Raw genomic sequence first — 25,241 nt, forward strand, 5'->3', positions numbered from 1 at the left:
CAAGGGACAACAAGAAGGGAGGGAGGGTTAATCAGCCAAGACACCTGAACATGAATACCGTCTGGAAATAAATCCGCACCTGACCGGGACAACACTATGATAGCACGCCTACACATGAGGTGTCAAGAATTAGAATAGCATTAGTAAATATGAATCTTGATTTTTAATTATTCTTTAAAGCTGCTTTTCTCTCAGCTATTTTAGACATGCTCTTACCCCACTGGAATTAACCAACCTTTTGTAAGCCCCTTTAAGCAGCACCAGTCAGAAGAGAGAAATTAAAGAGGGGGCTCACTCTTCTGATTTATTAATGCCAGTTAAGGTATTAATGTTGGTGAAAATTAATTATGGACAAGGCAGGCCGAGGTCACACAAGGTGTTTCGTTTATAACTGTGTAAAGGATGTAGACACTCTCCCTCAGGAGCTGCTCCTGATGTCTGATTTTATTACTAAAGCCTTGGCACAGTGTGGGAGCAGTGTGCTGCAGCTACATCACATGCTGTAATTACACTGATGGCAATTAAAAGTTTGTCTATAAGAAGCCCTGCAGCAGCTTGTGGGGTGTTCACTGTTTAACGGCTATCATTAATTTTAATGGAAAATCACATTACACTGTACAGTAAGCAGCTATTGACCGCATTGAAGGCTTAGACTCACTGCTAGGTAAAGTACTGATGTGCATGTTGTTTTAATACCAATCTCATACAGAACCAAAGAGGTTACAACATGAGTGCCTGGCTTAAATGTAACAACTATTTCTCAACTCAACTCAACTTTATTTATATAGCACCTTTCATACATAAAAACATGCAGCCCAAAGTGCTTCACAGAATAACAGAGAGGCAGAAAACAACAGCCCTAAACCTAAATACCTCTTCTCCCCACCTGACTGTATATATTTTACATTTGTTTTTAAATTATTACTGTATTTATATTGTCTTTTATACATATGTTTTAATTTTAGTTTTATCTATCGCATGCACCTTCAGGAGCAGCGCTTCTAATTTCATTGTACACCTGACAATAACAAAGGCTATACTGTTCTATTCTAACAGCAATGGTAAAATTATAAAAGGCATGATCAAATAAAATACTTAAAAATAAAATGAAACCAATACAGTAAAATTAATAAAATAAGTAATAGTTGAAAGAAAAGTTAAAAATAAGGTAGCGTTAACAAGATCAGATGAATACAAGAAATAAATAGATAAATAAATAATTAAATAAGATAAATATATGTTAAAGCAATCATTCAAATAATAATGCTTAAAATAATAATACAAATATTAACACTTCTTTAGTGGTACATTTAATTGTAAAGTATCATAAATGTGTCTGCTGTCACTTTGCAGGTCTTCAACAGTATTTTGAAAAGGCCTCAGAAGTTATTTAAAATTCCTGTATTTAAGTCACATAACTCTTAAACATTTTCTGTTGCCTTCTGTTGGCACTAATCTTAGAATACACATTCTTTGGTTTGATTGCAGACTTCATAAAGATGTTATACACCTTTTAACTAAAAGTTGGGTGGTTGCAACTGAATTGTGTTCCAATCAGCGCCATCAGACCCACAGCAAACACTGCTAGCTAAATTAGCAGGAAGCTCATTGTGCAATATGGGCAAGTTTCTGTTTCAGAATTGAGCACACAATTGTCTTAAGTATAAGGATTTAGAATTGATGCAAGAAACTGAGTCTAAGAGGGAATTAAGGCTAACAGGCAGCCTGTGCATGCTTCTAAAACTACTGTTTGTCCTCAGCTGTTGAGTTTAACTTCACAAGATGATCCACATTACTCACTTTCCTGCAGGCAGCTGGCTGCTCTTTAGCCTCGATATTTAACCAAAGCCTGCAGCGTCGACTTCCTTCTCATGAAATTACAATTCTCATCTTGTGATTTCTAATCTTGTAAATTTACAAGGAAATTTACAACTTTGTCCTTGAATATCTACAACTTTGCTGAATTTATACGTGTAAATCTGCAACTTTTTCTCTTATGACTTTATTTCTGTAATATTACGACTTAATTCTTGAAATATAGGATTTTATTCTCAAAATCTCATTCTGTCTGTGTTACATCAATTCATACTAAACTTAAATTGTGTTCTGATCATATGGTCCGTCTGATTTCTATATACTTTCATTCTATGGTTAGATTATAAAATATGTATTAAATTACGCCAAAATAATCCAAACAAGTCTTGTTTATAACTTAGTGACCCACCCAGGAACAGATACATGTGACTGATACTACCAAAATGGATTTGTGTTGACCAAGAACCCAACAAGCCAAACAGGATGTTACAGCCTGGAATCATTTACGACCTGTCAGCAGTGCTTTATAGACCTTTGTGGACGCAGGAGACTCTCTAGACCGAAGTTGCTTTCAGAACTCTGTTGGCTCATGGCTCACTGTGGTTTCACTTGCGTATAATTTAACCTCTAACTTTAAAGCTCCAGTGAGTACCTTTTAAGTCAGTGTTGGTTTTGGCGCCGCCTTGTTTACAAAGAATTATCTCCATTCTACCTTGTTGCTCCTTTTGTTCTGTGCATGTGTATGTAGTCTTGTTTGTCAAGAAATCTTGCACTGAATTCTTTGCTGTGGAAAAATGAAAGGAAGACTGTTTCTGTTCATTTCCTCTTCTGACACCGACCCCACCACGGCAGTTTTCCAGCAATAAAAATAACTAGATATCTTTATGTTGATTGGTTTTGTCCACCATAAAAGACTTCTATATCTATTGCAGTCTGTTTCATCACAAGCACACAAAAAAAGTCCTCACAGGAGCTTTAAGTTGGAGTTGATTTTCAACCTGGAAAGAGGGTGTGTACTAATGAAATTCATATTTGCATTATCAGTCATTTACATGTTCAATCTGTAAGCCTATATTTTAGGTGCCTAATACCTTGTTGGGAGTTAACCACTGTTGTTATGAGGTTTTGACCAATCAGAGTCAGTTATTCAACACTGGCTGGTAATAAGTAAGAAAGCCGGGTAGTAAAATTACCCTGAGAGCTGCTCCAGACAGTTTTCTTGAATCTACCAGCAGCAGAATCCCCATCTTGTCTTAAAATGTCTGAGTCAAAGTTGTCCATATCTGTGCCTGTATAGAAAAGGAAAAGCTCCCTGCCTTTGCTGTGGACCTGAGATTAATTCCAAGACTTTTGCTGTTAATTTCCTCTTTTGACATCTACCACACCACGGCAGTTTCGGGCAATAAAAATAACTAGATATCTTTATGTTGATTGGTTTTGTCCACCATAAGAGACATCTGTATCTATTGCAGTCTGTTTCATCACAAGCACACAAAAAAAGTCCTCACAGGAGCTTTAAGTTGGAGTTGATTTTCAACCTGGAAAGAGGGTGTGTACTAATGAAATTCATATTTGCATTATCAGTCATTTAAATGTTCAATCTGTAAGCCTATATTTTAGGTGCCTAAGACCTCCACAGGTAGAAAGATGCAGAAAATAATACCAGAAACATAACAGAAAATGCAGTAATCTGCCTGTATAATACCTTGCATGAGTTTTTCATGGGTTACATAATTTTTTTAAGATATTACAAGGGGCCTGACTTCAGGGTCCTCAATCAGAGCTGTACAACTCTACCCCAAATATAGTTTATTACCGCAAATCTCTACCAACCAACTCCCTTATCTTGGTTTCTCATAAGCATTATTCTCATTACTTTGAACAAGGTATAAAAACAAGTCATAACAAAGTCCAAATTTTCTTTAATAATACGTTTATACACCATCTGGCTGAAGAAGAGAGATTCAAACCAAAATAGCTGGTCGTTTTCTGAGGATCAGTTTGTCATAAGCCCCAGTATTGTCTGCGAGATCACACTGAATGATAGGAAGCGACTCTAACATTGGCACACTGGGAGTATATTAATAGTTATGTCTGGTGCCAGAGATACAGTGGCACAGTGATTATTTGGTATTACACATAGGGACAGGTGGATGTATACAGGGAGACACTGCAGCATACTCACAGACTCTGAGCCAAGTAAATATAGCTGTGAATGTGCAGCTCAGGAATGTGACCAGGATAGCAGAGACAGTGGAGGCTGCAGGTCTACAAGCAAAACAAACTGCTGCTGGACTACTATTTTTTACACACTAACTCTTCACTTGACATAAAGCTCAATCTGACACAGTGGGAGCTCTTCTCCAGGTCTGGGGTGAATGCTTTTTGTGTGAAGTCCTAGACAAATACAGATTTTCTGTTTTACTTATCTAACAATTTTCAATTTTCAAACGTAATAAACAAGTGCTCAACAAATGTAAGCAAGGAAAAGAGTAGGACAAGCTAATAACATCAAATTTTAATGGAAAAACAAAAAGGTATGTAATTAGATGGCCACTTGAAATATATTTTTTTCTTTTGATTAATTTTTGGGATCTTTGTTTTTACAGGACATCTTGAGAGAGACAGTACCAAATCATGCCAGGACCGGGAATTGATCCTACAACCAGTGCGATGAGAACTGTAGCCTCTGTACATGAGGCGCCTGCTCTACCAACTGAGCTACACCAGTGCCCCCTGCTCTCACATCTGTACCCAATAACTGTCATCACTTCCTGGCTCAAGACCAGCCTCAGATGGAAACTAACATTTTTTGCCACAGTGTCAACAGGTCAAATGTGCCGGACTTCTTTAAAATTATTGATTTGATATATGATCAGGTTGTCTCATGCTTCACTTTTGTTGGGAGTTAATCACTGTTGTTATGAGGTTTTGACCAATCAGAGTCAGTTATTCAACACTGACTGGTAATAAAGCTGGGTAGTAAAATTACCTTGAGAGCTGCTCTAGACAGTTTTCTTGAATCTACCAGCAGCCAAATCCCCAAACTGTCTTAAAATGTCTGAGTCAGAGTCGTCCATATCTGTGCCTGTATAGAAAGGGAAAAGCTCCCTGCCTCTACTGTGGACCTGAGATTAATTCCAAGCTGTTACCTCTTTGCTTAATGTGGTAATATTATACAGTATACTCAGTGATGAACTGAAAATAAAAGAACCCAACGGAGAACTTTGCAATCCTTTGAGAACTCCATTAAGAGTTATCGTGATGGTGCACTGCAGAAGAAATGGAGAAAACTCATTAGCTTTTATTTCTCTTCCAGAGCGGGCGTAGGCCCTCTTGCATTTTAATTACTCAGTTCAGATTCATATACTGGAGTAATTTGACCACATGTTTTGTGTTGGTGGGATAAAAAGAGCTACCGAGAGCTTTGTAGCTCAGAAGTTTTTATCAAATATTTATTTTGATGTTCTTTGAATCCTCTGTGAAGATGCATTGCAATACATGTGTGAATGAACAGAAGTGATGAATGGGGGGAGGGGTTGTTCACATAAATGTTCCTTCAACAGTGAAATAAAGTCAAGGATAAAGCCAGAGGTATTTCATATTTTTCCAACTGTCATCAAATCCCAGGACAAAACAGAAAGCACACTGTAAAAACTCAAAAAGTGAAATTGTCTAATTTTTAGTCAAAATGTCTTATCCCACTTGATACATTTACTTAACAAGTAACATTTGAGCAAGATAGAGGGACTTGATTTAGGACAAACCCTTTACTTGATTTAAGTAAATGCATTTTATTGGAGAATCTGTCAGAAAACAGCTCCATTGATAAAAGAAAGAAAGAAAGAAAAGTGTTTTTTTTTTAAGGGTGGGTTACAGTTTTCAGGATCTGTTTCTTCTAAATCGGATAAAAATCCACATCCTCAAACTACATGCACACAATGAAACACCTACTTTTGAGCATAGCTGGCTTATCTTAAAAAACAACATGACTCAGTATTAGTATATCAAGCTCACTTTGAGAAGACATATCTCAAAATGCTCAAATTAAACTTTGTAATCTTATTTAAAGTACTAGATGGTCTTAAATCTAGAGAAGTGCTGCTAAAATACAACTCAAGTGAAGGTGAACATATCTCAAATGAAGAAGTTGACATGAAATTTATAAGTGCAAAAATCTTTTTTTGAGTGAAAAAATACTAATTGTCAGCATTCCTGGCTTATTCTGAGACACCAAGCTTTAAGATACTGGTGAAATATTACTCAAATTAAGTTTTCCCTGCTAATTTTAAGATTACAGTTTTCTAAATATTTCGTCTTATTTTAAGAAATCTTACCAAGCTAATTTTCACTTGTTCTATTGGCAGATTTTTTAGCTTATATCAAAGTAAAAGTACCTTGAAGTATGTTTTTTTCTTGTTTTTGGTTGAATTGAATTATTATTTGGACCCCCGTCTCTTCCAAATGGCTTCTGGTAAAAACAGCATTGACACAGCACCGGGTGACGCGTTTCATTATTAAAAATTGGGACACTGTAGTTGATTTGAGGTCAGCTCCACACACTCTAAATACTCGGTAGAACACCAAACGTGTATTAATCTGTTGCTGATCCCAAACAAAGGCCCCATTTTATTCCTGTTTGTGCAATGTCTGCTGAAAACAACATTGCCTAGCTGTTTTTAAGAAATAATAATATCTTTTTCAAGACAGCCCAAAGATAGTAATGTTGCTGAAAATGTATATGAAAGCTAAGTGCTTGTGGAAATTCAGATAAAACAGTATAAATGAGAAGCAAACAGAGAAGGACTCAGTGCTGTTAAAAAGAGTAGATAGAGTCACTATGAGTATTTTCATTGATATTTTAGGCATTGTGCTTGTATAAATGAAACATGCTATACAAATAAAGCTGGATTAGATTGGATTATCCTGGCTATAAAGGCACTTGTGTAAATACAGTAGTGGTATGTCTTTCAAACCGTTTCCAGACTTATTCCAGCGAATTCAAGAGTTCCACCAAGACGTTTTCACAGGCTGGGATCATCTGCAGAACTTCTACAATCCTCCTATCTTTTGAAAAACATTAGGAGGTTCTGCCTCCACAAGCCTCCAGAAAAGTCTGCAATGCTCCTTGGCATGGAATATCAAATTCACTGAGACTCCACTGGAGGCCTGACTACCATCTTTAGAAGATACTGCCTCATTTCTCACTTCACTGATGTTATAGCTGGTCTCAAATCTCCTGTGGTTATATTCATAAAGTTTTCTAGTACAAAGAGTTGCTCCAAGTGATGAAACTCGAAGATTCTTAGAATCATGGCGTTTTCTAAGACTTTACCCTTAAAGCTCAGACTAAATACTGGTAAAGATGAAAGTTATTCACAAAGCATCCCAGCCCTTTGAGAGAGCTCGGAAAGTGAAAAACTGTGAGGAGTAGTGAGGAGGTCTTTTTTAGGAGGTTTGGGAGTTTCTTGAGCAGAGGAGAAATAAAAAGGAATCGCAATTCCTTTCTCACAACAGGTGATCGCCATGTAGGGGGGCTTGTTATTAATGATGTGGCAAGACTAGGAGAGTGCAGAATAACATCAGCAGCAACAAGCTGCACAAAATGATAAGAACCACGGCCTTTGGAGCCCTGAAATGTAATCGATGCATTTCAGGAGAGACGCAACAGCTAACGAAGAAGAAAAATCTGCACAAAACAGTGGGCAAATATTTTTGGGAGGCCTGCCCAAGCATGTTGGAAACACTGCTTATACTTTTAGCATGTGAAGAGGCTACAGCATGAATTGGCATGTGTTTACAAACACTTTGTTGGCTTTAAACATTTAAAACATGGCTAAAGATGAATTACACACAATACTGATTATAATTACACAATATCTGACCTGCTTCTGTGATGAGACTAATCAATTTCACTATCCTCCTATGTCCAACAATCACTAAGAGAGCCTTTTTGGGGGGTGGGTTTTTCCAGTTTTTCTAATCAACCAATCAGCTATTGACAGAATGAGTCATACCCAAGTGGCAACCTCCGGTCTCAAACTAGGAAGCCCATGCAGAAGTGTTATAAACTGCAATTCATTGAGAATCCGCTTGAGGCTGGCTGCAGAAACACCAGAAACTGTACCATAGACACCAATTAAAAAAAGGCAACATTAAAAGCAGCATTAATAAACATGTTTACAGCCTGGTTCAAAAAACAGCTTGGCCCTACGTCGCTACTTTCTCTGTTGGCACACACTGTACAGGGGGTGAATTTTTTTCTAACGCAACGGTTCAGAAGATATTAAGATTACGAGTTTTTGCCCAAATAAGGACATGACTGACTTGACTCCCAGACGGGAACACATAGCTGTTGGCTAGGAGGCTCAAACCCCGCCTCTTTACGTCACATGATGTCTGGTTGAGTTCAGCATTTCCAATATGGCTGCTGCCAACGATTGGCTTCAAAACAGCGCTCCGGAAAAGATGGGTGACGTCACGGATATTACGTCCATTATTTATACAGTCTATGGTCATACCTAGCACCAGGGTCAACACACCTCCTCACTAAGTTAAAAGTTTCTGTCCCTTCCTTTCTCCAAGTTAGAATGGTCCTCTCTATCTCTATATGTTTTAAGCTTGGGCGTGGATTTAGCAGAGTGGTTAAGTCACGACCCAGGTTTCGATTCCAGCCTGTGGCCCCTTTCCTGCATATAATTCCCCACTCCCTCTACTTATTTCCTGCTCTATCCACTGTCCCATTCTCTCCAAATAAAGGTGCAACAGCCACAAAAATTAAACTTTAAAAAAAAAAAGTTCTCCAAATGTTATAGATTCAAACTCTACATATCTGCATGTTTGAAGTTTCAGATTCAGACTGTTACATTGTTTTGTTTGTCACCTCACGGTCAATCCAGTATAATCCCAGATTGTGCTACTCTACACAACCTACTCTGCATTGTTTCTACCCTGTTCTGCTTTCATTCTGTTATTCCTTCCAGCATCTGTCCTTTCTTTTGCTTTACTGTTCACTGATTTTAATCACTGTCATCAGCATAGAGAGGCATTTAGAGAAGCAGCATCCTGCTATGGAAATCTCTTGATTGACAGAGACCTACAGAGCATCATGTGCTCAGCCATGTATGTGCAGCCTCAGGGTTTGTTCATATGAGTGCAGGCTTTTCAAAATGGCACTTAGGACTGTGTATCTTTGTCCTGGCTCAGTGGGTATCTGGTTCTTTAATTTGTACGGACTGAATGAGCACAATGTTCAGCATGGTAGAAAGGAGAAACCACAAAGAGATATGTTTATCTGTAAACTAGAAGATTCATGCAGTATAACAGAGTTGTTGGGGAAAACGATGCGCAGTGTGTTAATCTAACCGACAGCAGTAGGGAACTCTCGGTAGGTTTTTTTTTTTAATATGAAACTAACAGACTGCAAATAAGAGACGGACAGACAGAAGTACATTTTCAAGCTACAAAGAAAAGCAGTCAACAAAAAGTATAGTACCATATTTTGCACATTTTATTCATTCATGAAAAAGACATTTTTATATATTTTATTTTTTCCCCAGTGTTGTGCATTTTCACAGTTTTAAATAATTGCCAGAACTGACCCATTTTCAAGTATTGGTGGAAAAGTCAAAGCTAAACAAAAGAACAGAAATTGACTATTTCAGTGCTGTATTTTAAGAAAACAAACCAAACAACATGAGAAACACACATGGCTGCCCATATCATCTTTTGTGCTACATTTAGGGTTGTTCTTGAACCATGTGATTGTGTTGATTTTACTTCTAAAAGAAATAGAACAGAGAAAGTGAAAGTAACTTCTCTTTTGCATCGGGATAAAACTAAACAGGAAAAGCCGGGAAATGAAGGCAGGCGGTCCTGAGTGTGAACTTTGGGATGTATTACTGGTTTAAATAAAAGGAGGATGTTTCATTGGGGGGTTAAATAACAACATAAAGGTGTGGAGAAACGATAGCAGCCCTCATAAGAACTGTAAAGGTGTAGGTTTAGGACAGGAGGCTTTCCTTCACTTGGCACTGCATGACAAGCAGAAAACACTGCGACTAACACCCTTCCAAATGGCTACAATTAAATGTTTGGATGTTTTTTCATGTGAATGCATGTTTTATAAAAGCCTCAAATTATCCAAAACAACCCAAGACAAGCTTGTTATCATGTGACAAGAGTTTTTTGTTGTACTAATAACAATGCCCTCATCGGCCTACTGCAGCGGTTTTGGCTCTATCCAATTTTTGGCACTTTTGGCCTTCCATACAGCAAACCAACAATGTGCAATTTTTGTTTTTCTGTGGCTTAATTCAGGAAGCACAAACATTATTTGAAAGTTTTTCTTGTGTGTGAACATAAATACACATCACTGACACATTTCAACTGTGTCACACACACACACATAGAGAATAAACAATTTAGTGCCCTTTTTCTAAAATGTAACATGAAATGCTGATGATTAATGACAGGCACCTAATTAATAGCCCCAATACTTTCATTTCACTTTCATATTAATACTCTCGTTTAACAACACAGACAGGTACATTTATCACTCCCTGTTTACATACAACTAAACAAGTGTGTGTTTGTGCATATGGCTTTGTAGCATGTGCATGTGTTCATCAGATGGGCCACGTGCAGGGCCGACAAACGAGTTCACACTGCCAATGTGACACTGCTGTGACAATCAGATACCACACCAGGCCTGCTCCTTTCCCCTGGAGGTGTTTGTGTGTGTATGTGTGAGTGTGTGTTTCTGTGTGTGTGTGTGTGTGTGTGTGTGTGTGTGTGTGTGTGTTGAGGAGGACAATGTCTGTCCCTATTCACTGACAAGGACGCTACCTTCCCTACACTGTCCATGTGTATATGAGAGGGAAAGACAGAAAGAGGAAGAATCATGACTAATCAACAGTCGCGATGCATCAGAGAAACTCCCTGACCTGCCTAAATCCCTGCAAATGGGATTTCACATGCACACACATCGTGTGAGCAGCTCTCTCTGCATGTCAAGGTTTAATTACATTACTTTTAGTCCAGCTTGAGTACTATCAGTGTCCATAGGTCATGGCAAGACACTACTAGGCAGTTGGCCATGCCAAAATAGCCCCACTACGTTGGGTGAAGGGTCATGGAGTCCAAAAATATGAACTACAGCTTTCTTTGCGGTTGACATCCAAGTTGTGCTTGGCAAAATATCAACGTTATTTCAAGCTGGCTCTAACGTCTAAATAGATTAAAGTTGTTGCCACCTTCATATTCATTCGCCCACAAGCCACTGGACTGTCTTTGAGTGCGTTAAGGACCTTGGAGTTCGGGGTGATGTTTAAGTGAAGTTAAACAGCAAAGGTCTGGGTCAGCTAGCCCTTAGGTTACATAGCATGCCTCAGAACAGTTGAGTCCATCTAGGGCATGTAAGTGTGTCACTGCAGGTCTAATTATGACAGCAGTCCCCCAATAGCTTTTCAACATCTTCCTCTCCCTTCACCACAAAGCCACATTGAAACCAAGCACAGGCTATTGCGGTTACACAGCCAAATGGATGGGTCGAATGCAGTCATGTGTGTAATGTACAATGTAGTTATAATTTGGGGAAATAACTGTTTAGCTGCTGGCATCAAATATACATCACAAATTGATATTTGAGCTGGTCAAAGTTTGGTATATTAGGACCTGTGTCCACTCATAGCATATTTTGTGCTACTTGGTTTCTGAACACAATCAATGCAGTGAAGCATTTCAGCACTCAGCATTAGCTGTTTAGTCACATTTTTGGAATACCACTGCACCCTTCAATGTCTCATTTTAATCATCATCCAATCAAAATCAAGTAGGTGCAGGATTTCAAATATCAACTTTGTCAACTGCAATGGCAGATGTCTGTACAGAGCAGAAACTATTTTGGGTAAAGTTTCCAAGTCTAGAGCTGCTGCTAATGCTATGGTACTGTTTCAGTTAATTGTTTTCACATTTTCAATGTAAATTCAATCAAACAAAAGCAAATATGAGGTGTAAATAGCAATTTTTCTGAAAACTTAATAGCAGCCAACTAAAAGAAGGAAGGTTTCATAAACTTATAACAGTTAACACAGATTAGAAGAGCTCTGAAATTGACGTCATGGTGCAGTCACAAAACAAAATGTGTGTATGGACATAGGCCATAAGTCAACAATTTCACAGCAGAGCTGTAAACTTGCTAATGCTCCACAGTTTGATTTATTGTTGTCATTTTACCGCTGTTTCAATCATGTTAAAAATAGTAGGATGTTTTGGAAATATTTGCTTTCTTGCTGAGAACTAGATTAGAAGTTATAAAACTCTAGAGCCAGAAAATGGTTAAGCTAGATTAGCCTAGCTTCAAGACAGGGGGCACATCCTGTTAGACATATAGATTATCGTAGTCATTTCTACCATTTGGTTTTTGTATGGAAGCAATAAATAAGATGTAAGATGTTTATTATTAGAATTTTGTGCATTTAGTTGCAATTAAGCAAAGCTATCTTTTAACCCCTTCTTCTGGTTTGGCAAGTGCAAGCTAAAATTTAGCATACAGCCAAATCAAAAGACTGCTGAGTTAAATTACAATATCATTCTGTTTTTTAATGTGAAAAGCAATGTAGCCTGAAACAAGTTAGATGGATAAATGCTTTTGTTGGTATAAAAGATGCTAATATACTGAAACAGCTGCAGCTATATGATCTTTGAAAATACTAGCTTAGGTTAAACTTGAGGATTTTGTCTTTGTTTGGATCCACAACACGGTTTGCCAAACTTGCAAGATGCTTTCTACATCTTAAAATAATCACAGGGAGCTCAAAAGACGATCTCAGTAAAGCCTGTGTACATGAATTACTTATTACTCTAATTTTCTTCCCATGACGAGGAGATAAAAAGCTCTGGTGTGTATTTCGTGTTTTTTTCTGCTTTTAAAAGTTCGAGTTTGCAGCCCTTCTCGCAGATTAGCAGTTTATTAGTCACCATCTCATTTATCATTGTTATTTAGCTGAGCAGAGCTGTTTATTTATGCATGTTTGTGTCTTACATTTGCTGGCGGTGTAATAAAGGGAGACAAGCCCTACATTTCTGCAGCGAGAGCTGCAACTGGCAAGGCAGGGGAAGTGGGTCATCTATATGCCAACCGAGCAGTCAGGATCAAACTTGCATGCTTCCTCTGCTCTGCTTTTCAGCCTCGACAACAGATACAAATAACACGAAAGACAGAAAAGAGTGAGGCAGGAGGGAGCGGAAGAACTCTGGTGTAAATGACGCTTATGCTTGAGGATATGAGTCAAAGACTGTTAACAGGAGCTACAAACGTGTCTTGATCTCAGTATTTATGAAAATAAGGTGGTGGTATTCATTCTAAGGAAGGCAACAAAAATAAGTACAATCTGTGTAAGATTGTCAGACAAACTGAGAAAAAAGTAACCGACAGCTCAGCAGATATCCTGCTGTTTCTATTCTCCAGTTATTACAAGATATTCACCCTGTAGATGCATATTAATCAAAGTACTGATTGTTAGATGAGCAATGCAAACACTCAGTTATTCACAATGGCACAAAAGAGGAGGCCAGACAGGATAGTGAAAAAAGAGAGAGAGGGAAGTGAAAATAGGGCCCTGAGATGAAATGTTACACCCAAAGGAAGACCTATGTCAGATTCTGAATGCTACAAGTGCCTATAGGCCAAGTATAAAGAAATAAACAAGGTTAAAGAGGGAGTGCTTGTAAGTCGTATTTGCTTTAGTTGTTATTGCATGTTACCTTGTTGGTTGCTGTTGAAAAGGTTTAGCTCTGCTGATGTTTTCTTCTATTCAGCAATGCACTTGAAACACAATTGTGTCAACACATGGGGCTAAATGTACTCTTGAGACGACACATCTGCACCTGAACCTTAAAGCCTAGACTGTACCCACTCCCGGGTCTTCCTCTGTGGTGTCGTTCCTGTCCTAAACCCACACATGCCAGCACCAATGGTCTGGAAGAGCCGGGACAAATGAACAAAATACTGCATTGCACTTTGTTTAAGGCGAATACGTTTGCAGTGGAAAGCGATGTAAACTTAAGGCAGCATGGATTGAATGTCTTGCATGTTTTTAAAAAAAGTACTAAAATCTAGTATGTCACCCAATACAATATGTCTCTTGTAGTAAAGGACAAAATCAACACATAGAATTCAATGCACTCTCTCCCAGCCTATAAATTAAAACACAACTGGTATTCATACACAAGGTTTGCACATGTCCACGTATGTAGCATGTGCTCAGACATGGTCATGGACATGTAAATACTTAAATTCACCCACAATCACAAACTCAAAACAATTGACCCATGTGGCCAAAATATATAAAACTGAGATAAAAAACAAAGAAATTGTCTAGTTTTTCATTTTTGTAATGATTTCATTTAGCACAGTGCGACCCGACCCAGTCTGAAGGTAGAATGGTTGCAGTTTGTTCACTCCAGTTTTAAGTTCAAGCCCTCGGCTCGAAGCTTTCTCCAGCTTTACCTATTCTCAAAGCTGGTGTCTTAGTCTCGGCCCATTTTTCCTTTTTTCAGCCGTTTGAAACATAAAAGAGGAGAATTTTGAGGCAAAAAGGAGAGAAAAGGTTAAAGCAGTGAGAGCTGGTGATGAGCAGGAACATAAAAAAAGAAAATAATAAGAGATGATACTGTTAAGGTATCCAAGGCCAGTCTGGTCAGTGAAGCAGGTCAATATTTGGGTGGGATGACCACCACAGGGTCACCATTCTTTGGCCGCCACATCAGCACCTGGGCATCGTTGGCGTTAGGCTTGACCATGGCGTTAGTGGGGATGGGCTCGTTCTTGCCCAGGATCTGAGGCTGGTCCTGGGCCACGGGCTCGTTCAGGACAGCCCGGTTGCCCAGAGGCTTCTCTGGGTCCACTCTGATGTGGAGCCGCATCCTCCAGCGGATTGTCTGTAGGACGAGCGTCTCTGACGTGGCCTGGTTGATCGCCACAAGCCAGGTGGTAAAGCTCTGGTCGCGGCGGATGCTGCTAAGCTGAGGCACATTGCTGTCGCTGACGGGCACGCCCCAGGTCACGCTGGGGTAGAAATTGTCATTCATGCTAACGGTAAACTTGTTGTCCTTCTTGGTGGGGCCTACGACAGTGCAGGTCTCTGTGGTGTTGCCGTACCAAGGATAGTTGACCCCGTCTGAGTCGCTGATGGCTTGGATTTTCCCATCACGAAGGTCGGGGAGCTCCCAACTTGACCTGGAAATTGAAAGAAGTTACATATGAGGATTCGCCTATCAGTGGAGCTCATCGACATTAAGCTACAAAACAAATTAGACTTTTGCTTTGTCATATCTTGAGTGAAAACAAGTCAACAAAAAACAATCCATTGACTTTTTTTCCAACTCAAAGTTTCATATGGAAAAGATAGTGCCATTATGTGACTCTGGCATGCACAAGAACAAGTTGACCTAAGTTGAACAGAAAGCTTTCTGCAAACTAAGATGAAGGTTTCTAACTAACAGGATGGATCATGGTGCTACCGTTGCCTTTGTTATGTTCTTTTCACTCACAAGCCTTTAATTTTTCAACAATCTCTAATAGGCTACTTATAAAAATCTGGCTGAAAACCATAAAAACAGTCAAAAGTTGTGAAAAACCATAACTTTCCTTTCAGTTCATGTCTGGTACACTACACCATTTCAAAAGCTTTCCTGTCTAATCCTGTCTGTATAGAGAATTTGCATCTCAATGGTGAAGCAAGGCCTCCTTTCACAGATGGATCACAGTTGGATCTTTCCACCAATTTTCAAACTGTTGGCCAGAAACACAATGTAACGGTAAAATATTGTGACATGCACAGCAGGCAACACTAAAACTTAAGTGACCTGCTACCTCTGCCGTGTCAAGTTATTGATTTTCCGCCCGCAGCAGGAACAAGATCACCTTTCATTCCCCGTTACTGAGGATCAGCAGGACTGAGGAGATAACAGTGTGATCACCAGCCACATGACTTCCTGCCTGCTTGGCCTGGCCTCGCATTGTGATTTATGTATTCACCCAGGGGGGGAGATTAGCATGTCGGGCATGATAATAGCTAGCCCATGTGCGTGTGAGATTGTGTGTGTTTGGGTGTGCGACTTGGCTCTTGTGTGTGTGTGTGTGTGTGTGTGTGTGTGTGTATGTCCATTTCTGTTTGAAAAAGAAAAAATCACTTAATCCTTTCAGCTGGTCCAAAACAATTTGCAGCAATTTTCCATTTTGTCATGACCTCAGACAGCTCCAATACCAAAACATTGCAAAAGTGAATATATGCATCAGATTCTCAGGAAAACTTCTCCTTTTTATTATTTATGAGCACACTGAATAGCCTCAGTGCTTGTTTGTTTGACGGGCAAACTGAGACCTCGTCCTCCACATGAATGAACAGTCAGCAAGAGCATAATGTAGCAGGTTACAGCAGCGTAGGGAAAAAGCGAAAGCACATCGATCATATTAGACGGCACACAGATACAATGAGGCGTCATCTAGCAACTGAGGAACTTTGATGACGAGTCGGGAAAGCATTGCAGAGATGTGGCTCAATTTCTGTTTGTGTCATCAATGCCAGCTTTGTCACAGCCAAATGCTCTCTGAAAGTGGTGTGAGTGTTAGTGACAAAACTGCAGAAATGTCGAAAATGATTCACTTAAAAAACTCAACTACTTTGCATTGTGAGTGCTGAGCGTGTCAGTATGTAAACGCTGCATGCGCTCTAATGCAGTGATGTCTATTGAAATTACAAATTAACAAAAAGGTTTATTTCTATGCAGTAGGATGTGACACTCGATCAACAGAGGTCACAAATAAAAGGGTATGAGACATAGACTGTATAAAATATGGACTTAGTATCTGTGACGTCACCCATCTGTTTCCAAAGCGCTGTTTTGAGGCCAATCGGCGGCGGCAGCCATAGTGCTGCTGTCGAGTGATTATGACGTAAAGAGGCGGGCTTTGAGCCTCCTAGCCAACAGCTACAGTGTTCCCGCCTGTCAGTCAAGTCACCTGTGCCTCTCATTAGTAGACTCGTAATCTCAATATCTTCAAAATTGCAGCGTTAGAAAAAAATTTACCCCCCCTACAGTGTGTGCCGATCGAGAGATGAGCTATCCAGACTACACTCGTTTTTTGTACCAGGCTGTAAACATGTTTATTTCTGCTGTAAAGATCGGCTTTTTTGAATTGGTGTGTATGTGGTTTCTGGTACTTCTGGAGCCAGCCTCAAGCAGATCCTCGACGAACTGCAGTTTTTAGCAATTCCGCATTGGACTCATATTTTTGCCGTTTGGTATGAGAGCTGGTTAGCAAGATATTTTTGAATTAGTAGCTAACATTGACAGGTATTAATTCATCTCAAACATGTAATTGTTTCCAATATTTAAAAAGGGTTTTAAATAGCTATGTTCAAGTATTGGCTGTAGTGTAAAACATAAGGGAAATGTAATGGAAAAACTGTGGATATGGCTAACTCAATGGAACAACAGTTAAAAAAAGCTGAAGTAAATAGAAAACATTTAGAAAGTTAGCTAATCAGCAATAGCTAGCTAACAGTGTTTTAGAAGTGGGTGCTGAATGATGAAAATTAGCCTCACACATGGTTAAAGTAAATAGCTAGTGGTTATCGATATGGTATCGGCTAAAAGTAATAGATTAATGGTTCAAGTAGTGTACCAAAAGTGAGTGATACACAGTTAGTTAAAGGTGCAATGCATTAATGGTAAAAGTAAATAGCTAAGTTAGGCAAAGTAAGGGCCTGTGTCCACTAAAACGTTTTTTTGTGCTGGCAGCACCTAGTTTGTAAACAAAACCAATGCAGTTCAGTATCTGCAGTACTCAGTGTCATAAGTGTGAAAAGCCCTCAGTGTCAAAAGATTTTTTTCTGCTGCATCTGTGGATATCACATCTCCATCCAATCAAAATCAAGAAGGGCCAGACTTCGGCTGTCAAGCCCTATCCATTGAAGATAGTTTGCTTTTGGTACACCTTCGCGGTTATCAGTGTCACATCTTCATCGTCGACCAATCAGACTCATAGAGGGACAGAACTTCTGGTATCAACTTCATTAACAATATTGGCAAAGGTCTGTAAAGAGAAAAACCTACCCATGCACTACTCAGGGAAGCTGAAGTGCCATAGGACAACTTTCAAAACCTAGCAATAGTGCTGGTGAGAAGCACTCTGAAACTGGGGCCGTGGGTGCTGCCAGGTTAATAAATGCCATGAGAAGACACAGGCCCTTATTGTCAAAAGCCTAGCCTTTGCAGCAAGCAGTACTAATGCAAACTGGAACAATTTAACTTAATAAGACAGTTCTGTTATAAGAAAGGTGTTTTTCTTTTTAATATATTTGATACTGTTAAATACCAAGCAGTTTAAAAGGAGGCAAACAGGCAGATTTCGAACATGACAGGTGGTGTTAATGATACATGAGTTCATTTAAAGGGCTTTTAAAAGTTTAAAACCTTTACTGTACTGCATAGTTGCCATTTCCTGTTCACCTTTGGCTTTAAACCTCAAGTTTTAATTGGCTCAGTGCTTTGAGTAGCAACACTGAAAACTCTCTAGCAAAGGTTTGATAGAACCCATACCTCTTGGGTCATATTCACCACGCTGCCATCACATGTCTGGGAGTAAAGGAAACCTTTTGCATAGCAGCTCTAAAACCTTCCAAAAGGTATCTGCTTTCTTGCATCACATTGTGAAGATTGCATCAACTTTGCAGAAGCAGTGAAGAAATGTGTTTTTGACAAAACCCTGAATGGAAGTTGATTTCAAGGGCTGAAACTGACCACACTAGATGGGTGATCTAATAAAAGAGTTGAAAGCTGACAGCAGTAGTTTGCAAACCGCGTCACTGATGATATTTTAGTGGTGTGGAGACAGCTCATTTCCTGTTTGTGTTACTTTGCTGCCACATTCATTTGCATGTGTTTGCATCTGTTGATGAGACGTTATAAAAGCAGTCACAAGACCCCTAATTTCACAGATGGTGAAGATTAGATCGACTTTGTAGGGGTGGAAGTGATAGAAATTGGCTGCCAAGGTAGTTATTCAAGCAATTACAGCATGCTTAAGTGTCTTCACCCAAAGGTGTAAGTGTGCATGTATGAGTTTGTATAGACTAACACACTATCAACAATTGGACTTTTATTTTAGGGTACATGATTCACAGTGTTCACAAGGCAGACATTTACCTCTGACATCGCACTCAGTGTGGGAAGCTCAAAGGCTTCAAAAAGTGTACTGCTGTATTCAAGGAAAATTACCCAAGTGTAGGCAATCCAACAAATCAAACAATGACTTCACTTTATAACTGAGAACTTACTCTAAAGAAATTCAATCATTAAAATCTCATGTCAACCATACATAGAGCTACTGTTAGCATTCAACAAACACTAGCCAACTTCACCAATGGCTGTAGCTTACATTACTGCAAGCAACAAATGTATGCCTACTCTACAGCTGTGCCCCAAGTCAGAGGCTGCATCCTTCAAAGGATGCATTTGAGGACTGATTGCATCACAGCGGCACGCCAAAGACCATCCCATTCCAACGGCTCCTTCAAATGTGGCTGACAAACGCAGCCTACTTCTCCAGGCCACAAAGGAAACATCCCATGTTTCTTTCAGGGTCAACATATCCCATAATTCTTTGCACGCTAATTCAAACTCCTCATGCTGCCAAGTAATACAATGTCTAATATAAGGTTTTGCTTTGAACTCATTTGAATTGTGAGCGATGCAAATGATAAAAAAGAAACTTGACATTATTTTTAAATTATGGTGATGCTAGCTAAGTGACATGACATAGCTGTGATAGCTAGTCAGCCACCTTTTGCTAGGCGACAGCAATGGTACTATTTGACACATATAACGTAAGGGTGAGAACAAATGTCCTTTAAAGACCAGACCGTCTCATTTTGTTTCAGCCTGAGGGGTCAAAGCAGGCTACGAAGGCCGGATCATTTAGAGCAGGGGTTGTCAAACATTTTTGGCTTGTGTACCCCCTTTCCAAAACAATTTCAGCCAAGTACCCCTTTGTATGGCCGAGAACATTTTTCAGGAAATAATATGGGAAAATAACATGAATAAATGTATGCATGTGGTTTTACAGTGTCATAATAACATTGAAATGAAAGATGACACAAATTCTATGCATTTGTAGTGCAATATTTTTCAGAAATAATTAAAGATTGAGGCAGCTAGTACCTTTGATGACCCATGCAGCACACCGATTTATTTCTGTCAAACAAGAAGCATTTTAACCACCTGTCCATTGTTATCCTCCTGGACGCACTTTTATTTGCATGCAAATGTACGGGATCGCTCGCTGAACAATTGACGTCAACAGATGGAGGCCGTGTGGTCCAAGCAGATTTCCAAATAATCTATTTTATGAATGAATATGCTCAATTTGGAAATAGTGCCCTATTTGATGTTGCATTGAAATAAAAATCAAATAAGGTTGATAAAGTTGTTTTTAATCAGACTTTGCCAGTGGACTATTAGCTAGGAGGTAGTTGAATGTCGACTGTAGCTTAGATTATTGTGCATTGTCTCTCCAGATTCTCATGGTCTGTGGTCTTTTTGGTTGCTAACCAATGTAATAGTATTTGAGTTCACAACTTGAGTTACCATCAGAGGAACACTACTGTTGAGTGAGTATTAAGTGGTTTTAAACTTTCAATGGATGAATAATAAAGATATTTAGCTTAACTTTTCACCATTTTTCATACATTTTTGAGCATCCCATGAATCCTTGTTTCTGTGCCTGTCTGTTCATAAATATATACACAGTCCAAACCTAAAACACTGTATCTTCTGAAAGGCAAGGACAGCAGACGAGAGGAGAGTTCACTGAATGTGTCCAGAATCCCAAATACATCATCTAAAGCCAACGGAGAAATCATCCTCATTACTGTCCTCAGCTGTTCTGTCCAATTACAGCATTCTGAAGCTTTATTGCCATCAAAGAAACTACTTAGTATGAGAATCTCAGCAGTGAGAGCAGACTCATCTCTCGCATCCTAAGAGGGATTTAAAAATGAGAATTGTGGCCTTGGCGGCGATCGTCAAGTTTTATGACTTAAATATATGAATGTATAAGAGTATGTTTTTTGAGTGCATGAGCTACAGAGGTTGAAATTTTAATGATAACACTGCATGAACAGGGGGATTTGCCTCTGCAAACACCGCTGCTAGGTGGGTGGGTGCATTCCGAAACCCCTATATATAGTGCTATATGTGTGTGCAGGTATCAGTTACATCCATGTTGGTTAGATCAAGCTTGCTATTAGTGCTGTTCTTTGTTAGGGGGGAGTATTGTTATATATATTTAGTTTTTGGCAATGAATTTTTTTAATTTTGTGTTTGTTGGCTGCAAATTTGGTAACATATCGGTTCCCTTCTTTAGAACTTTATTCCTTTTCACATTTGCCTTAAAGCACTTATCTTGTGAGGGATTTTAAAGCTACTGTGAGGAGTTCTTAAACTGATCATGAGACAGACTAAAACTAACACTGATGCCTCTTTATGGCCCATAAAACCAAACCAGACCATCAGGAACCAGATGGATTATTTATTTATAGCTGTTTGTAAAGCCTGAAACCACTGCCACAGGGTAGGTGTCACACGAGATGCTACAGAAACAGCCTTCTTTTGTTTTTAGCAGTTTCCTCAACAGTAGTTCACACAGACTTATACATTTGACTGTTAAAGAAGCAGGATGAGATGTACTTTTAGATTATGGATGACACCACATGTACAGGACAAGACAAGCAAAGAGATAAAAGATACCACTTTGTCCACAGGGTGCACCAAAAATCGACACAAACTGTTAGTTCCTCACGGGAGCTTTAAATAGCCGAAAACGCTGCTGAGTAACATTTAACCTCACAGACAAATTTTTAATTTCAAGATCAATCTTTAAATGAATCTTTCTACAATTTCATTTTCTTTTTATAATCTTCAAAATGGGTAGACAGCCTGATTTATGTTTCAAAAATGTAGCGTATCTGATTGTTTTTGTTTTCCTGTATAGAACAAACACCAGTTATTAAAAGACACTTGGCAAAAAAACGTAGCACTAAAGCTTCAGCTCGATAATCATTTCATACTTCATAACACAGAATAAAGGTGTAGCTTGTTGATAACAACAATTACTATAAATGCAGTTTAGTGAGGGCATTGATCTAAGAGTTCTCTCACTGTCTCTCTGACATACTAACACACACATGTATGACCATACTGGGGTGGGGGTGTTCGGGAGGGGACCTCTAATCTTAGGCATGCAGCACTCACACATCCTCAGCTGCAGTGTCTACAGATAAAGAATATTCTTGTTAACTTGTGGTTTTTCACTACAGGATATAGTACAAATGCTGCTCGTCCAACCTGTATCTCTCTCACGTAAGCACACACAATCCCTAACACTGAGGGAAAAGACAAAGAGCTCTTATCACTCTGTTGTTACAATAATTACTTAATGAAGATCTCTCTTATGCTTGTGTATTTAATAACAACAGTTTCAAAACAGCTATATATTGACAAGTGCATGTTCAGAAAGGTCAGAGCAATTATTTTCCATCACAATGTCCTCTTCTCATATCTGTCAGGGTCTGAAGTACCTTGTAGCTTGCAGGCACACAGCCAGGAGCCCACATGCTGCAGATAACTGAGCTACTGATTGAAATTTAAAGTACTCACACAGACAAGTCAATTTATTAGTTAGCTAGAAATCTTTTACTTCTGCTCAATACAGACGTGAATATTATGATTCCACAGCTATACCGGCACAACTGGGCAACCCAGCTGCTGCCAGACATAAAGATTCATCACTTCACATTTCAACTGAAGCATAATATGAGCTTTTTTGCATGACAAAAACAGGAAGGCAAACAGTTTCATAACTCAGCCCTTGAAAAGACACTGAAATACCCTCCTCATTTTTAAATGTAAGAGTTTCTCTGGTTCTGATGTTTCTAGATTAACCTTACACATAAAAATCTGTTGATTGTGACATTTGTTGATATAAGGTATTCAAACTTTGAATGTGGGTTGAAGCACTTCTTCAAATGTTACCTAAGTGATTGTGTATGGCAATCAGAGTACGATAAGGCAACATAAGCAGTGTCCCAATATACCAAATAACCAAACCAGAGTGTTAACCATCATCCATAGATTGATCATTGGATCATTAGGAAATTGTTATGAACTCTTTTGGGCATCAATTCTTCTATTCTGTCATTTTTGTAAACAAAAATATATTGCTTTAAATCTGCAAAAAAAGTTCCAGCCTCATCAAAAGGCCTGAATCACTGCTGATGTTTGTCATCAATGACGGTAAACTTTTGGTTTTGGACCTTGCAAACTCTAAAAGACACAAGTCAAGATGTCACCTCGAGTTCTGAGAAGTCGTGAGTGGCATTTTTTTTCTCTGTTTTTGTACGCCAGTGTGAAAAAAAAATGTGCTCAAATTAGCCAACAGTGACAGAGTGAGCTTTCTTTTTCGTAAATGTGATGCAGAGAGGAAATAGTCTCAGGAAATCCTTTAAGAAACTTAGAGGTTACTCAACACCTGTCAAAGCCTGATATCACAATGAAAAGATGCCCATGATACTCACATCCCTTTGTTTCCATAAGTATTGTAGAACTCCATGTGGTTACACGCTTGAATCCAGCCGATGGTCCATGTCTCTTTAACGGCTACTGGCGGCACCAGAACCCGGGCACACGCTCTGAAGTGCGGTGTCCGGTAGCGCAGCACCACGCTGGATGACTCGTCGATGCTGGTGGGGTTGGGGTCGATGGAACTGTTCACCTCCAGGACGATGATACTGTCTCGGAAACTCTTGGGCTTACACCTGATACTCTGGATACAGCCCATTGCATTAAATAGCAACACAATCCACAACAACGTCCAGAGGTCTGGGGGAGAAGAAAGACGCATGGAAACAGCAAGAAGATTACCTCAGTTGAAACCACATCATAGTGTCCAAAAAAAAAAGAAAGAAAAATCTTACAAGATTAAAAGGTGTTTATTTATAGCAGACAGTCTCGTAAAAAAATCATGCACCTTTGATCAAAAATGAGACTCAAGATGAAGAAGAAGAAGACAAGCCTAGAGAAGCTTCGAGCGCATGCTTTCCGGTGCGTAAAAGCAAGTTCATTAAACAAGCGCAGGTACAGTAACTTTCCTTATCCTTGCCATGATGTTTCCATGCTGTCAGGTCACAAGTCACTGTCTCCTAAATGCGCTTCATCACAAAAATATTTGACTCTTTGGCAACATGTATCCATTGGAAAGATGCGCGTAAAAGTTTCAGGGTAATGAGCTAAATAATTAACACAAACAGCTAAAGTTACATCCTGGCGTTATGTTCTCTTTTGTGACACTGAAAAAACACCCCGGCACTATCCAGTGGCTAAAAATCCATAGCCAGCTGGTGACAGAAATCCTAGTAAACAGCGCTGGACAGTGCATGCGGACAGTTCAAAACGCCAAGTGGCCTTTCAGATGTGACGCTCACACAGTGCGCTGCAGCCTAATGTTCGTTTAATCCGCCGTGGCCCCAATTCCTCACAATAAAAAGTGTAATTTGACGATTTAAGAGCGTTACACTGAGCGTGCGGATTAAAGGCTCATGCAGTGCAAGTGCATGAATTGTGGTCTATTTTTAGCCGACAAAAAAACAACATGCAAAAAAATGAAGTCTACCTATAAAACAATTCACAGGAAAGTCTCCTCAGCAGGGCGAGATCCTGGAGAAATTTCAGACTGAGCAGTGGCTCACACAGTTTCTTCGGTCAGAGAGGTAATTCCGTTAGCTCCTGCACACCGGTTCCCGTTATTTCTCCACTACAGCTGCAACTGTATTTCACAGTCCCACAGAGAGAGGTAGCATGCCCACGAGCGCTGAAATCTAGTCGAGTTTCAGACAGAGCAGCCCTGCAACATCCAGAGGACACCGCCGGGTCAACTTCAGAACCCATTTCACCAGATCCATTCTTTGATTTTAAAAATAAATGAAAACATGGTAACGTCTCCAGGGGGACGAGTGTCTGCTGTCACATAGTTCGACAGACAGCCGCGCTCCTCCTGCCTGGCGCTGGGACGCGTTTTAGCTTAAATTCCTGCCGCACGAGCTGTCATTTCTCCGTGCTCGTCCCATCGCTGCCACGGCAGGTTCACCCCCGCTACGCATTGGTCTCTCTCAGCTGCCTGGGAAGCAGCTTTATAAGTATCATTGAGACGACACTTCCGCTCCGAGCTGCACGCATGCTGGGAAATGAAGGCATGGTTGTTTCTGTTGAACATTTGTAGGCCTAAATATGGAGCAAACAAGGATAACCTAAACGTCAAGGAGGATATCCTGATTGCTTAGTTTCCTTGTTTGTTTCCATGTTTG

At 39.5% G+C, this 25,241-nt stretch overlaps 2 protein-coding genes across 5 annotated transcripts in view; one reads left to right on the forward strand and one right to left on the reverse strand.

Annotated features, from left to right (window-relative positions):
* nup214 (nucleoporin 214) overlaps positions 1–5,406 on the forward strand; it is a 58,748-nt gene extending 53,342 nt beyond the window's left edge. For all 3 annotated transcript variants that reach the window (XM_034710299.1, XM_034710300.1, XM_034710302.1), the window contains exon 36: positions 4,425–5,406. In XM_034710299.1, the coding sequence (XP_034566190.1) occupies positions 4,425–4,434 (10 nt within the window). In that variant the 3' untranslated portion in view covers positions 4,435–5,406. The remainder of the gene's footprint in view (positions 1–4,424) is intronic.
* A 3,896-nt stretch (positions 5,407–9,302) lies between these two features.
* fam78ab (family with sequence similarity 78 member Ab) lies at positions 9,303–25,044 on the reverse strand. 2 transcript variants are annotated; one of them, XM_034710305.1, is made up of 3 exons: positions 24,551–25,044; positions 23,457–23,760; positions 9,303–15,055 (listed from the first exon to the last, which is right to left on the reverse strand). In XM_034710305.1, the coding sequence occupies exons 2-3, from the start codon at positions 23,717–23,719 to the stop codon at positions 14,530–14,532; spliced, it is 789 nt and encodes a 262-aa protein (XP_034566196.1). In that variant the 5' UTR covers positions 23,720–23,760; positions 24,551–25,044; the 3' UTR covers positions 9,303–14,529. The 2 variants fall into 2 exon arrangements, with proteins under 2 accessions (XP_034566196.1, XP_034566195.1); XM_034710304.1 differs by lacking the exon at positions 24,551–25,044 and having other exon boundaries at positions 23,457–23,797.
* Positions 25,045–25,241: the final 197 nt, after the last annotated feature.

Source organism: Notolabrus celidotus, chromosome 19, assembly GCF_009762535.1.
Source record: "Notolabrus celidotus isolate fNotCel1 chromosome 19, fNotCel1.pri, whole genome shotgun sequence".
In the NCBI taxonomy this organism is placed as follows: Eukaryota; Metazoa; Chordata; class Actinopteri; order Labriformes; family Labridae; genus Notolabrus; species Notolabrus celidotus.

Bases quoted from the DNA above. Each gene is read 5' to 3' on its own strand.
- fam78ab (XM_034710304.1), bottom strand. From the start codon at position 23,782: ATGCGTCTTTCTTCTCCCCCAGACCTCTGGACGTTGTTGTGGATTGTG. The intron at 15,056-23,456 runs GTGAGTATCATG...TTCAATTTCCAG, and splicing joins ACTTATGGAAACAAAGGGAT to GTCAAGTTGGGAGCTCCCCG.